The sequence below is a fragment of the Platalea leucorodia genome, assembly GCF_965183815.1.
Source record: "Platalea leucorodia genome assembly, chromosome: 6".
NCBI classification, from domain to species: Eukaryota; Metazoa; Chordata; class Aves; order Pelecaniformes; family Threskiornithidae; genus Platalea; species Platalea leucorodia.
The window spans coordinates 53,301,413-53,315,734 of NC_138828.1; the positions used below are offsets into that span (position 1 = coordinate 53,301,413).

The 14,322-nt window shown below is 41.4% G+C and overlaps 1 protein-coding gene across 3 annotated transcripts in view; it reads left to right on the plus strand.

The window, feature by feature from the left end:
- MTUS1 (microtubule associated scaffold protein 1) overlaps positions 1-14,322 on the plus strand; it is a gene marked incomplete at its 5' end in the record, with an annotated part of 93,407 nt that overhangs the window by 63,023 nt on the left and 16,062 nt on the right. For all 3 annotated transcript variants that reach the window (XM_082316154.1, XM_082316153.1, XM_082316155.1), the window contains one exon: positions 12,289-12,355. In XM_082316154.1, coding sequence (XP_082172280.1) covers positions 12,289-12,355 — 67 coding nt within the window. The remainder of the gene's footprint in view (positions 1-12,288; positions 12,356-14,322) is intronic.

The window sequence follows — 14,322 nt, forward strand, 5'->3', positions numbered from 1 at the left end:
AACTAGTTTAAAATCTTCAATTTGATACATGATTTTTGGATGCCTGTCATCTAATAGGAAATTGTGAAATTTATATAGGAAATTCTCACTGCTAAATTTCTGTGCGATCTTCTAATTAGTGTATAATAAGCACTTTGATTTTTTGGTAACTTTTATAATTAAATGTCTTGGCCTACATTCTTCTCTCAAGTATTTTGTATTGCAACTTTTTAAAATTCAGGAATACTTTATCAATGTAATGTTTAATGAGAAGAAGCCTGTCACACATAATTACTTCTTTCAAGCTATTTTAAAGGTCACTTAGTCTAAACATGATTTTTTTTTTTAAAATAATGGGCATGGTTATTTAAAAAAAAAAGGGGGGGGGAAAGTGGTGTTGAAAATGGAGGGAAGAGAGAACTGCATGGAGGAAACTAGTAATCTTGCTCCTTCTTCACTATTCTTTCGCAGATGGAAAAAAAATATTTTTATCAAATTGTATAAAATGAGTAATTTTGGAGAGTCAAGTCTAAGCACATAAAACTGGGCTAAATATGACATATTGATGTACTTGCATACCAGTTATTGGTATTGAGGTTGTTCTCTCCTTTCCCAGGACAGGACAACGCTTGGTGAACAGTTGCTGTCTTGGTTTTGGGTACTTACCATAGGGGTGAGAAGGACTCTTCTGCCGTGGCTGGTGTAAGGAATACTCAGAATCTGGTAGTTAGCTGAGGGAAATATCCTGTAGGATTTCTGTGTTTTAGGGAGCACCTGAAGAGTTGTTTTAGTTTTATGGTATGCTTTGGGTTTGTTTGGCTTGGGTTTTTTTGTTGTTAGTTTTTCAGGTTGTTTTGATTTTTTGGGGTTTTTTTGTTTCCTTCCTTCCTGGTGAGGTGTGGAGTCTGGTATAGCTAACTTAATCTCAACTAGCCATATGTTTATTTTTCTGAAGGATCTCTTGGGGACCCCTTTAATATAGTTTTCAAACTCTTTGGGTAAACTCAGGGAGAAACTTGGAGTTAGCTTTTAGCTCGTAAGGCAGGGGCTTGTAGCTTAACTACTGCAGAGCCAACTGAAAGTAGCTTCAGCTTTTCTGGTTTAAAAAAAAGCAAAATAAATCATGCTTAGCTGATTACATGAAGAACAAAGCTGTACTTCCATTCCTCCTAGTAGAGCAAGCGTGAAGTGACATGATGCAGTGTAAGCTGATGAAACAGCTTGCTGTAACCAGAGGAAGGTCCTGCTCTGGACTCCTCTGGTGCTGGTCTGTCCCTGCAGAAGGCTGATTCAGCTTGCAACTACCAGAGAGCTAGCCCAGCCAAAGAGAGAGCATTTCTCTGCCAGATTAATGGCATGGACCATCCTAACGTGTGGTCAGAGCCAGGGTGAGACGGGGTCGAGGACAGGCTGCCTGGCCAAATGGACAAAAGCGCTGGAGTGAGCTGTTAGGTCACTTTGAGGCTGTGCAGCCCGGCCTGAGCCTCCTTGTAGAGCCTGCCCCAGCCTCTCCCGCTTTTCCTGCAAAGCTAAAGTTACTGGGAGGTGATTCAGCTCTTGGGTTTGTTTGGGTTTGCTTTCCTTTTTTTTCCAAGAGGTCTCAATGCGTTTCTGCACAAAAGTTTAAAGTTGCTTCTTATGAACTCATTTGAAATGGGATATAGCTGCAAATGAAATCAGGATTTGCTGGCAATGACTTCTGTCAAATGCAGCCAGCCCCTCGGGAGTGAAGTTGAGAGGCTGCTGTCAAAGGGTTAAATGAGACTGAGCAATGCCGCTGTACTGTTTCTGAGCAGGAATCTCTCACAAAACTCCTGAGCTCAAACCTGTTTGTTGCAAGTGTTATCTCAGAGCTGTCAATATTAACAGCTGGCTCTGATAATACCTTCGTACTCGAGCTATCAGGGTTTGTCCAAGGGGTTTCTATGCCTAACTACCTTTACCAAGACTCTTCTGAATTTAAAAATCCTATAAACCCAATTTCTACATTGCAGGAGCTACTGTTGCACTGGGTTAATACCAGATGGGAACCCTCTTGGCATCCAGAATACTTGATGGCAATGAATGGTGTGGCTGGCGAGAATGCCACGCTGTACTGAGTTTTTCTGTTGTTAGCCGCATGTGCGCTAGCGGTGTTAGAAACACGTGTCAAACTGTGGGCTAATCACAAAAGCAAGCTTAGTCTTTCTAGACTACTGCGCTCCCCCTGATCCCCTGGTAATTCCTGTGACCTCATAACTATTTTCCTGTTTTTTTAAGTTCAAACGAGAAAGGAAAAGTGGCAGTACAGAGGAAATGGTGAAATCAGCCATTTACAATAAGTGCATGAAGTGCCAAGGAAAGCCATTTTCCGTTAACCTTTAACTGCATTAAGCTCTGAAATTTACACCACTGCGTTTGAGTTGATCTTTTAACTTTCCCCGGTGTTCATTTTGCAAATTAATTTTGAATTTATTTCTTGTCCCTTCAGTAACAGATGTGTTCACAGAGGCTATAAATGCATGGTTTAGCACGTCTGCGGTAAGTCAGGCTGTGGCTGCCACTCCTGCAGCCCTGCCCTCTCTTCCCTTGGCTTTGTGTCTGCATGGGCTGGTGCTCACCTAGCCTTGAGGAGCCAGTTCAGGTGTCCAGTCAGGAACTAAAAAAAATTATTATGGGTCTAGTTTTATAGGTCTCTCCATACCCAAAGTGTTACAGGTATGCACCCACGCAGTGGTTCACTGTGGGAAGGGGTGGGAGTGAAGAACCAGCAGTGCTGGGGTGGGGTGGGAATGTGTGCCTGAGAGGTGTGCAGCTGTGGGTAGGAGCCAGATGCTTCCTTGGGAAGGAAAAATCCCAAATGCAGATTGTTTTTTGTGGTGTCCTACAAAAATACATCACCAGCTGATGAGACTGAGGCTGTGGTGACTCCTGTGTGAGCCTCTGCTTCCCGCCTCCTGAGGGGCGCTTGGCCCCTTCCCCAGCTGCAGGGCTGCCCCCGGCAAGGCTGTGTGAGTGCTGCAGCTGGGGTGTTTGAACCTCTAACTCACTGCCATATATAAAATCTTACATGTTTGGGGGCAGAGGGTGTTTGTTTTAGCAGTGCAGTACTAGATTGGCTTTAAATCTGGTTTTGGCTGTTTAAGGGAGATAGAGTTTTTGAGTGAAAAGGTAAGGTATTGTCAGAGTGACTTGAACGGCTTTGTGACTGTTCAAAATGTGAATTGACAAATATTGCCTTTTCATCCTCTCATTTTAATGCATAAATTGCCACATTCAGAACTACTCAGGCTGTTTAAAAAAACTTCAGATGGTAAAATGTTTAATTATTATAAACACCCGTTTCTGTTCTAGTTTAATAAATGAATCTTAAGTGTTTCGAGAGCTCTCAACAGATTCTGCTGTAGAAATGAGCTTCAAATTTGTGTCTGTGCTACAGAGATGAACAGAAACTAAATTTCACTGTTGTACCTGTCTTGGTATGGTTACGGGAAGACTGGCATCTACAGTTTAAACTGTACTTGGGAATGGCTGTGGTGACATCTTCAAGAAGTTTCCTTCATAGGGGGAAATGCCATTTGAGACGCTATAGAGCCTTGACAATATGTGGATACCACTAATTGTGGACGTGACACAGGAAGCAACATAAGTAATGTGCTAGAAATTGTGTGGCTGAAACAGGCTTCAGTATTTCTAGGTGGAAATAGAGATTAACCATTAGTATATGAGCTACTCTTAACTGTCATTTCCTGACATGTGGATGGCTGTAAGAGTCGAGATACTAGTTTTCTTGGGAACTTCTTAGCAATTTAAGGAGGTTGTTGGTTTTTTTTTTCCATCTTGGAATGCATGGACACATGTATTAAAACAAATTTGTCCTGGCCTTTGTGCAAGTTCAGCAGAAAAATGTATATATTTATCAAATGAGAAATGCATATCTAGCTTAAGGAGCAGAAGTACACATTGCATCACTAAACCCAAAACCATTTATAGTAAAAGGAAGAGTTTTGGAGCAGTCATATTTTAGGCCTATAAATCCAAAATATATTGGCAGACCTATTGTTTAGAGCAGCTGTCTGAGTTAAATTTATAGTTTTGATTTTCTAGAACCTAACATCAAACTTGGCCGGTTCTCATTAGGATATTCATCCAAAGTGTACTTCTGCTCTTGAAATCTGGCTTCCCAAAATATGGACGTAACTTTTTACAAAGAGAATAAGGATATTTAATTTAGATAATTTTTGTGTTTCTTTAGATTAAAAAAAAAATCACTTAGAACAGAAGTCAAAAGATAATATCTTGAATTTGAGGAATTCAAATATTTTCTGTTCCGTAAAGGAGAGTATTTGAGTAATAACACAGTAGCTTCCCCCTGTAAAGCAAACATAGGCTCCAGCAGTTTGCATCTGACAGGTTGGAAAGCAAGGAAGTTTCAAATGATTCTCAAGGTCTCTGTAACACGTGGCTGCTGATGGACAAGAATATTTTTGGCAACAAGTTGAAGATTTGTGAGCTCTTAACACCCAGAAAAAGATTTTAATCCATTAATTACTGTGAAAGTAGTCTCTGGTGGAAATAACTTTTTAGAAGACACCTCTGTTAAGCAATTTATTGGGTACACCTGGGTATTCAGAATGGGTTACAGCTGGGGAGAACTGGGAGTCCTGTCCAATAGCTGCTCCTAGCAAAAGGTGTGTTGAGAAAAGACACCTTTGACTGAAACAAACTCTGTGTTTTAGGCAACCAGTGTTGCTTTCCACGAAGAAGTTGATTCTCATGACTACCTTGTTATTTCTCCTAATTTTTTTTTTCAACAAGATGCAGAATGTATGACAGTAGCAAACTAGATGTATTTTTGTATTACAAAATCAAAATTAAAGGGAGCAGTTAGTCGAAGAAAGAAAATAATATCTTTGCTTCTTGTTGCCCTCTTCTGTTTTGTACTGCCTTTTCAGATGAAATTCTAAACAGCCTTAAAAATTGAATGACGTAAAGAAAATACTATAATATTGTGATCAAGCATAGGATCTCATGTTCTAACATTTCGAAGAACTTTATAAAGATAATTGTAATTTTATAGATGTGGAAGCTTAAGTTATTACAGTATAACTGTGATATCTGATGGAAACTGTCATAGTCAGATGAGATGAACTGAGACAAAAACTTCAGAAAATACTGAGAAATAAGTAGTTGCTTAAATATGGTAAACTTATTTTTTTGAGATCAGAATTTTTACAGGGAAGGAACGAGTCATTCTATGTGACAAGTGAAAACTAATATTGGAGTTCAGAAACCCTGTAGAGTAGAAAACAGGCTGTTACAGAGAAGTAAAGTTAAATAGTCCATATTACTATGTCTGGACCTAAATTTGTAAAGCTTTTACATGAAGGTAGACATCACTTCTAAATGGGAAAACAAAGATCCCATATGAGCATGATCTCATATGAGATCCCATGTAAAGCTTGTAAAAGCATGAAGAGCCCACAAGTATATGATTTGTGTTAAATATATAGTGAATCATAGGAATCCTGTTTGACTGGTTCTCTGCTTTAGTGTTTCACACAGTAGACATCAGGGAATAAACATGTGAATCTCCATAAACCTATCTAGCAAATGAGAGAAATAAAATATTAGAAAGTACAGAGTCTCCATCAGCTAATCATTTAAGTGGTGTATTCTGAGGCTTAATTGAATTCTGTTTGAAGTAATAAGTCAAGGTGAAAACTGATCGCTTATTTCATTTGGTAAGAAGGCAATGCATAACACTAACAAGGCCAATTTGGAAGTAGTCATTTCACTGTATATTTATTGATTTGAGATGGTTAACGACATTTTTACTTTATTGCAGTAATAGTCTGCTGCTCCTTTCAAAAATATACATGGAGCAGAGGATGTAAATGTGGTTTGCTGTGCTGCTTCCTTGGCTCATTTCTTTAGCTTGCTTTTGCATCCAAGGGATGTGAAAGAAATGACATTTCAAGGGTTTTTAAGTGGGTAGGGGGCAGGTGAGTTTAAAAAAAAAAAAATCATTTCTAAAATTGCTGACTTCTGATTAGAAGATTTATTTAAGAGGATTGAGTTTTACCAGCAAAGGAACAGAGACTGGTAGAAATAACGTAGTATAAGGACCAAAATAAAGCAAATGTCATACTGCAAAGTGGATATGAATGGCCCTTTTGTTACCCCTTCATAATTACCTCCAGGCTATAGCTGATGACATATGAGTGACTGGAGTTTATGCAAAGATGTGACTCAATTTCTACATTACAGCCAGTGATGATGCTCATTTTTTCATGACTGATGTGGCACAAGGATGGAGCAGACTCTGATTTCTAATGCTTTGTCTGTAAGAGGAATACCTCCTTGGATGAGAAAGACTCATCCTGTATTGAGATCTGTTGACAACTGAGACTGCACCAGTAATAAAAAAATATTTAAATGATAATCTTTTCTTCCATACAAAACAAGTTCATCTCCTGTAAGGTCTAAGCACACATGTTACAGAAGTGCTTGCAAATAACCATAATTTATTATTCCTTTTTTAAGACACTCAGTATTTCTCTAAGTTTGATTTTAGGAGTAAGTGCTTGTGGTTTGACAGCAAATGGCTTTCAAAAATCAGGCTTTCCTTTCCCAGAATAGAATTAATTTGGCCGTGTATATGACAATAAAACACATTTAAGTGCTTCCGTTCTTTGCTGCACTGATGAATTTGTCTTATGCACTCTGAACAAATTTTATTTAGTCTGGTCTAATAAAATGCTTTTTAAAAAAACATCACAATGTTTTTATATATTTAACACTTAATGTTCTCCTCCTGTAAGTTTTGATTCTTGAAATGACTTGTTTACAAAGTGTATTGCTAGTAAAACTAGAAGGCTGATCTACAGCCTTCCAGATCAGAGATGTTTCCACCTGCCAGTTCTGCCTGCAACAGGTACAGTTGCTGCCTTTTGCGTGAGACTCAGGTGCCTGCCCGCATGCCGCAGAGTGCTTGATGCTACCAGCATCATCTGGGCTTTTCTCCACCTTCTCTGGGCAGGGGCCACATCACATCTCCGTATCAAGAGGGGAACGTTCCAGTGTGGTCACTATATGTTTGTGCCATGGGAAAAGTCCCATGACACGACCTGACTCGCTGGGATATTTCAGGACGTAGAAGTGGGTTGTGTCTGTTCCTTTGCAATGTACTAGTGCTTTGCAGTTTTCAGTTTGGGCAATGCATAATGATTCTTCTGAACCTGTTAATGGGTAGAAGATATAAGGCTTCACACGAGTACAATTTTGAGGAAGATCTGGAAACATTAATCTGAGCATGAAAAATTGAGTAGGAGGCATTTTTTAAATGATGGAAGCTTGCTAAGAAGTTTGAAATGCCACAGAGCTCCTGGAGGAGGTGATACGTTGCATGGGGTAGACTAGGCAACTGTGGTAGGTAGCTTATCACATAGATATTGGTGTGACATAGCTGCTTGAAATTGAAAAAAACAAACAACCTCCCCATATTTTGGTATATAAACACAAGCTTTTCTGTATTGGTTCTTGTGAATTCTTGTCTCTTCAGTACAACTCCAAAAGAGTACATATTTTGTTTCCAGAAGTAGTGTGGTTGTTTAAAATGTGAACTGTGATGTGTGGATAATTACTACCAGATGGGCAATGTTAGCTTATTTGGACATACATACTCGAAACCCATTTTCTGCCATGGTTTGCTCTTTTACATAGAGTAGCTGTTCAAGGACTTGTAGCTCTTAACATGGAGGAAAACCTTGTAAAAAGGTGAATAGGGTTTTTTGACCAGGCACAGCCTATCTGTGGCTCTCAAAGCTTTGACTTGCAGGCAGAGCATGGGGCTCCCACACCAGGGCCACCTCACCTGGCCAGCAGCAGGCCTGTGCCAGGAAACCTGAAATGGTTAGTCCGGCCAGTCGCACGTCCTCTCTAGGAAATAAGAGTTGCCAGTTTGCTATAAAACTGCATGCTCCTGGATTTGGGGTCTGCAAAGGAGCTGTGGGATGCTTGAGGAATACCCACCCATTCCAACTTGAGAACTGCTCATAACCTGAGCTCTTGGAGGTGTCTTACGTCTTTCTTGCGTGAAGATTTGGTATAGGTGTGTGGCTTGCGGGCTTGCTATAAATACCTTTTTTGTTCATTCTGGGTTGTAGCCTTGTGTAGAGCTTCCTGCTTTTAAAGCAGAGCATTGGAAACTGTTCAGATGTTGATGCATCTTCACCCTCGTTTGTACCTAAAATGACCCTAGGCTGGCCTGTTTGAATCTCAAGCTGTAGCAAATATAGCTGATTGCCAGGAAAAATACTCTTAAGCCTGTAACTGAGGCGTAACTGCCAGTAACACAAACATGAATGAGAAATTTTGTCATTTATTCCATTCCTGACTTGGTCATTTTTGTCATCTTGAAACCGTCATGTTCTCCAACCTTAGACTTTCACTACCTTGGGCCTCTTCTTTTTCCATCGGGTTGTAGTGGGGCATACCTCACCTTCCTGAGTCCTTGCTATGGGGCACACATCCCCCTGAACTCATTTGTCAAATTTTCAAAACGTGAAGGATTTTTAACTGCCTAATCTTTCACAGAACAAGAAATGTCCAAGTCTCCTTCTTTACGCTGAGAAATTTTTTTGTAGCATCTGATAGCAGAGGTGCATCGCCCTGATATTGCCTGTGGCAAAGCTTTTATCCCCAAACTCTCTTCTCGTTCCTTCCTACAGCTTCCATGTTTATGGTGGGGGAATGTTTTGGCTAAAGCTCAACTGGATTTCTTGTGCACCTGCAATGGGTTCTTTTGAAACAAGAAAAATAGGTACCCGGTCATCCTGTATGATCTTGGCATAAACTCCTAAATTGTGCCAGAAACAGCTTTAAAGTGGTATGAATACCCTGCTTGAGTCTCTGACAACTAGGTAAGGATGATCCCTATTGCCAGATTTGTCTGCGTAAGTGAACAATGCCAAAATTGCTGTATTCTCCCACTTGGTTCTGCTCTTTTTCAATTTCTGGTGTTGATTTTTCAACTAGAGTTTTGTAAAACATAAACTAGAAGGTTGCTCGATATTCCAGCCCGAAGCACGTGCATACCTGTCTCTAAATTAAATACTGAAGATGGCCCTTACTGGATTATTCAAGTGGTCTTTGGTATTTCACTGCACTTAAATTTCAGGTCTTGGAAACTTTCATGTTTTCTTGGGGAGACCCCCGTACCTGGAGCTTCAGTTCTCTCAGAACTTAGATAAAAGGGTACTAAATTAACTGCTAGTCAGTCTGACTACTTCATGTGGCTGCTTAACCGTATGAGCAACTTATTCTTCTTATTTTAGGCTGGCAGTCTCCATGGCTAGCTTTTTCTGAATATCTTCTGTAATAGGAGGTGATGATACAAGTCTGTCTGTCTGGATTTCTTGATTTGCAAAACTATGACCAGACAAGCTGGAAGTTGAGGCACAAGGTTAAACAGCACCAGTAAAAAGCAAAAGGGCTTAAAAGCAGCAGAAAGCAAGAAACATTTAATAAAATTAGTAAGGCAGGGTTATTCTATTTCATTTTGGGTTTTTAGTTTCAGCCTCTATCAGTCCTTAGTATATTCTGGTCTCGTATGCCCTTTTCGCATCAAATTGCTTTAACTAAAAACAAATACAAAATGTGTGGGCCATGAAGCAGGCCTTTTGGAAACACTAACCAAAAACATTAGCATTTCCAAAGGGTCTGCAGCGTAGTCCAACCCCTAGGCTGAGGGGGGGAAATTTGAGATGTTTTACTAACAGAGTGGGCTGGAAGAACTCAGGTTCAAGGATGACTTTTTGAGAATTAGAATAAAGAATTAATATGCAAAACAAGGCGGGGGGGGCACATTTTAAAAAAAAAAAAAAAAAAAACTCCTAAGTGTGTTTGTAAGCTAATTTAGTACAAGGTTACTGTAAAAGCCTTGGAAAATCCTATCAGGAGCCCGCAGCATGAAAATAAGTGCTTTGGTAGTTAACTTGCTTGCAAATCCACTACATGGCTGTGTCCCAGTGTGCTAGGATGTGGCTCAAATACCTCACTGCAGCATTTGCGTTTTCATCACTGGATGCTGCGTCCCTAGCGGGAACTGGTGTTGAAGGGGAGCGGGATGACTCATCTCTCCTTCCTGGGCAGGGAAGCAGGGAAGAGCAGGGCGAGTCCTTTCGATAACTGAGCTCTCTGCTCTCCTGAGAATTTACCATGGAGGGCGAGGCAGGGTTTTCAATCTTAGCCCACTGTCACTGTAAAAAGCTTCTAAGTGCTTAATGTAAAACTGCAACACAGCTACTTAATACCCCTACCAGTGTGTCAGTGTCCAAATAACTGTTAAGACTGCTTAAACTCTACTGATTAAAAGGGGATCTTTCCTATAGAAGGTCAAAAATACAAATATTTCTGGTAAAGGGCTGGCCCTTTCTTCTAACCAGCCTTTTCAGCTGCAGAATAATTTCCTACAACTTGCAGCAGATAAGTGTATAGCATAAAAATTACTCATTTTGATTAGTCTTGTGTCAGACCTTAATACCTGACTGGTTTCTGGGTGCTCATTCCCTCTGTTTTTTCTTAAGAACAGTGTATTTTATTGCTTTATTTGTTTTGCAGGCATGCAGTGACTATTCCCCACCTCTAGGACAGGGTGCTCTTAACCAGGCAACCTGGTGAGCAAGTGCTGACGTTAGCCTGGGGTCAGGCTGTGGCGCGAGTGACCGGGGGCAAACAGGGAACCTGCTGTAAAGGTGAGGTTTTCCCTGGGGAAAACCAGGTGCAGGTGTGGCCCTGCCGGTGTGCACTCTCATCTACTGTGGTCAGTTGTGTAGCAGCTAATGGAAAAATTCTAAGTGATTTTTGGGCCACTGCATTATTGCTGATTTTTCTCTAATGTATCCTAGCTGAAGGAAAAGCATGCAAAGTGAGTTTCAAGCTCTTTGCGTGCGCAGGGGCTATGAACATAAGCCTGGGCATTGACAGCAGCAAAGATGCTGTATCTGTGGCTCTCGTTCAGCTCAGGCCTCCCATAGCTTATTTTTTGCATCAACAAATCAAGTGTGAAAGCAGTACATAGCAAGCTTGAAACGGCTAAAAATAAGCTTCACTATCCGCAGAGAAGGGCAGCGTTCCCTTCACGATCCCGGCTGCTGTTTGAGCAAGCGGAGATCGATCAGTCTAATGTCTGGGGCTCGCCTTTCATAAAAGAAGGGCTGTGGCTTTAAGTAATCGCTGGCTGCTTGTGCCAATTGCAGAAGCTGCAGTATCTGCCGCTGTCGGGAGTGATCGGCGCGGAAGTAGGATAACCTGCGGAGGCAAGGTCCAGTGTTACCGCTCGGCCGCGGCCAGACCAGCCTGGCTGGTGGTGCCGCCACCTGCGCGTCGCCTATGAGTGCCGGGGGGCCGAGCGGGGGGCTGCCGGAGCTGGAAGATGGGCTGCTCTAGCAGCAAACTGTGCCTCTATTCTCAGTGTGCTGCAGCAAGGGTAATTAGTATTTGTTTCGCAGCGCTTTTCTGACGGGAGCTTGGCTGTGAGCAAGGTGAAAGTGCCCTGGCAGCAGGAAGCCTGGACCTTGTCACCTCTGCAGCGCAGCCATGGGTGCAAGGTGACTGCCACCAAGCCATGGAGCAGCTCGGCTGTGGCCATGGCCGTGTCTGCGCTTCTCCCCGGGGTGCCGGTCGGGGGGCAGAGGGGCCTGGACGGCTGCCTTCCCCTGGCTGAGGTGCAGCTCCCAGGCAAAGCGGGGAGATGTGTGCTTCTACTTGTTTTGAGCACAGATTTGTTGTGATTCTCTTTTTATAAGAAACATCATCATCTATCTTAATTTTTAGAACTGCGAGCAGTGGGGTGGGTTGTATTCAACTTTGGACAGGGCCGTGCCTTTCCTTCATGGAAGACTGAGCCTTTAGCAAAGTTTTTGGATCTCTGTTTAAATAAGCTTAAGATAAATATTTAATGCATGCCTCTTTCACATATATACTGTACTTTTGTGCCCTTGACAGCTATCATTTGATTTGTTCTGGAGACTTATGTTGCTCCACCTATCATAAAATATATAATTAATTGCTGCAAAGTAGAATTTTAATTGCAGTGTTATCCTGGAAAAACCTATTCTTTGTTTTAAAGTATAACTTCCTTAACAACAGAAGAACATCTGTGTATTTTGTAACAGCAGAACTGTTATCCTAAATGATTCATATCTTGGCTTCTTGCTCCTGCCTCTTGTTTTCCTACAGAACACATGTAAGTTAATTATTGGAAGGTGCCCTGCTCACATCACTAGTAACCAAATGTTTGGGTTTCTTTTTTTTTTTTCTCTGCAGAGGGAGGAAGCACTGAAACAGCATAAAGAGTTGTCTCAAGAACTAGTTAATCTTCGAGGAGAACTAGGTAAGAATTTATTTTTGTGTTCTTCATGAGAACAGAAATGCAGCAAAACAGCTCTGCGGAAGGACAGATGCCCTGGTATTGTAATGGCAGTCGTTTAATTCCCTGACTGAATTCTGCTCAGATGCTTTAATCGCTGCATTTCTCTGGAGCCCTGACAGCATGACCCCAGGTTCACCGAATTCCTGGCACTGATCTGACTGTGCCTAGCGGGGCCTCCTCGCAAAACATGTGGCTGATGACCAAAGCACTCACTTTCTTAAAAATGGGAGGGTGGCTGACAGTATATGTACTTGTGTTTGATCCCCAACTTATTTGTACGCTGTCTTCTAGAGATTTGCTGGCAAAAATCCATAAACCTGTAAAATATACTGTGCAAAGATCTGCATTTTGCCTTAGTGGCTTTAGGTGAATGAGTGTAAAATTAGCAGAAGGAAATGCTATCAGGCTAATGAGATTAAATCTTTGAACTCATCCTAGTGGACAGCTATAATATTAAATTGAGCTATAATGAGCAGGGGCTGGTTTTGCCAACTTTAAAGCTTGATTTCACCGCATTTAATGGTAACTTCATATAATTTATTTGAACTCAAAGCAGAATCATCTTGTGGAGTGCAAAAAGTCATTGGATTGAAAATGATAGCACTTGGAAGTGAAGCTAACATTTCATAAAAGCGCAATTCTGTTATGATGAAGCCCCTTTAAAAAAAGAAAGAAAAAAAAAAAAACAAACTTTGAAAGCAGGATTAATATGTGTGGAGCAGTTTCAGATATGTCACTTTTTATGGAAAAGTTGGAAATGTTTATTTTTACATGCTTTGGAAGTTGAGTATTGTCTCAGCCAATGTGGGTCTTTTTACATGCAGGTGGTGCATTTAATACTCAGATTTATTTTTTAGCACTGATTTAAGGTGGGCATTCCCTGGCAACTACTCAGAGTTGGAAGCTTGGTGGTCCCCCCAGCTGAAGCAACAGAGCACAGCTTCTCCACTTGTCATTATTACTGTTGTCCAATTTAGAGGGTTATGTTAAAATGCAGCTTTCTGGGAGCTTTATTTGATGCTGTATAAAATTGCAAATGTGTGAATGGGGAGTACAACAAGCAGAGAAAGCCTTGCTGCCTAAATAGATAGACAAGAGTACCAAAGACACTGCAGAAATGTGTAGCATTTTCTTTCTTGGAAGCTTAGTACTGAAAAGCTGAGGCTTTTCTAGACCTTGGCGTTCTAGAGTCTGGCATCTGTCAAGCTGCATCTCTTAACCTTCCTACTGATGAAGCACTTGGATTGCAGTTTTGCAGTTGTTTCAGGCAGGTCTCCGTAGGGGCTGGCTTTGAAAGAGCCTGGTCTCCCTCTGCCTTTGCGTCCCTCTGTCCTGCCTTGTGCCAGCACTGCTGCCCAGGCAGCCGTGCACTGAGCCGTGGGGTGAGCTGCCTGGGGACCTAAGCCAGCTGAAAACTAGTGGCTTGAAGTGCTGTTTTGCCAAAGCTGCCTAGCCTGGCTCAGCATGTGGCTGAAGGAGCACTGGTACTGGAACAGAGAAAGGGGAAAGAGCAGCAGGGTGGAGGGGCGTATCCCCCATCAGCTGCAGCTGGCACTTCTGTCACCCTAAAGTGACAACAGCAAAACTAGAGTCTTAGTGTGGAAATGGGCTTCTTGCATTCCTGCAAAGTTGTGTTATAAACATTATAAACTAGATTTTTTTTTTGTGTACATATGTGTGATTTTCTGGGCAAACCCACTTGTTTACCTTACCATGAAAATTACTTCAGAAAGACTGGTATCAGAGCAAGAAAGTCTCTATTCTTCCATGTGCTTGCATCTTCAGTATTATTTTTCCTTTATCAACCTAGGTACTCTTTGTCACTTACTAGGAGAAGGAAAATTCGGCTTAGATGGGCAGACTAAAAGCTAGCCAGCACTTTTGCCCATTACCACTTTTGGGGGTTGGTTTGTTTGGGGTTTGTTTTT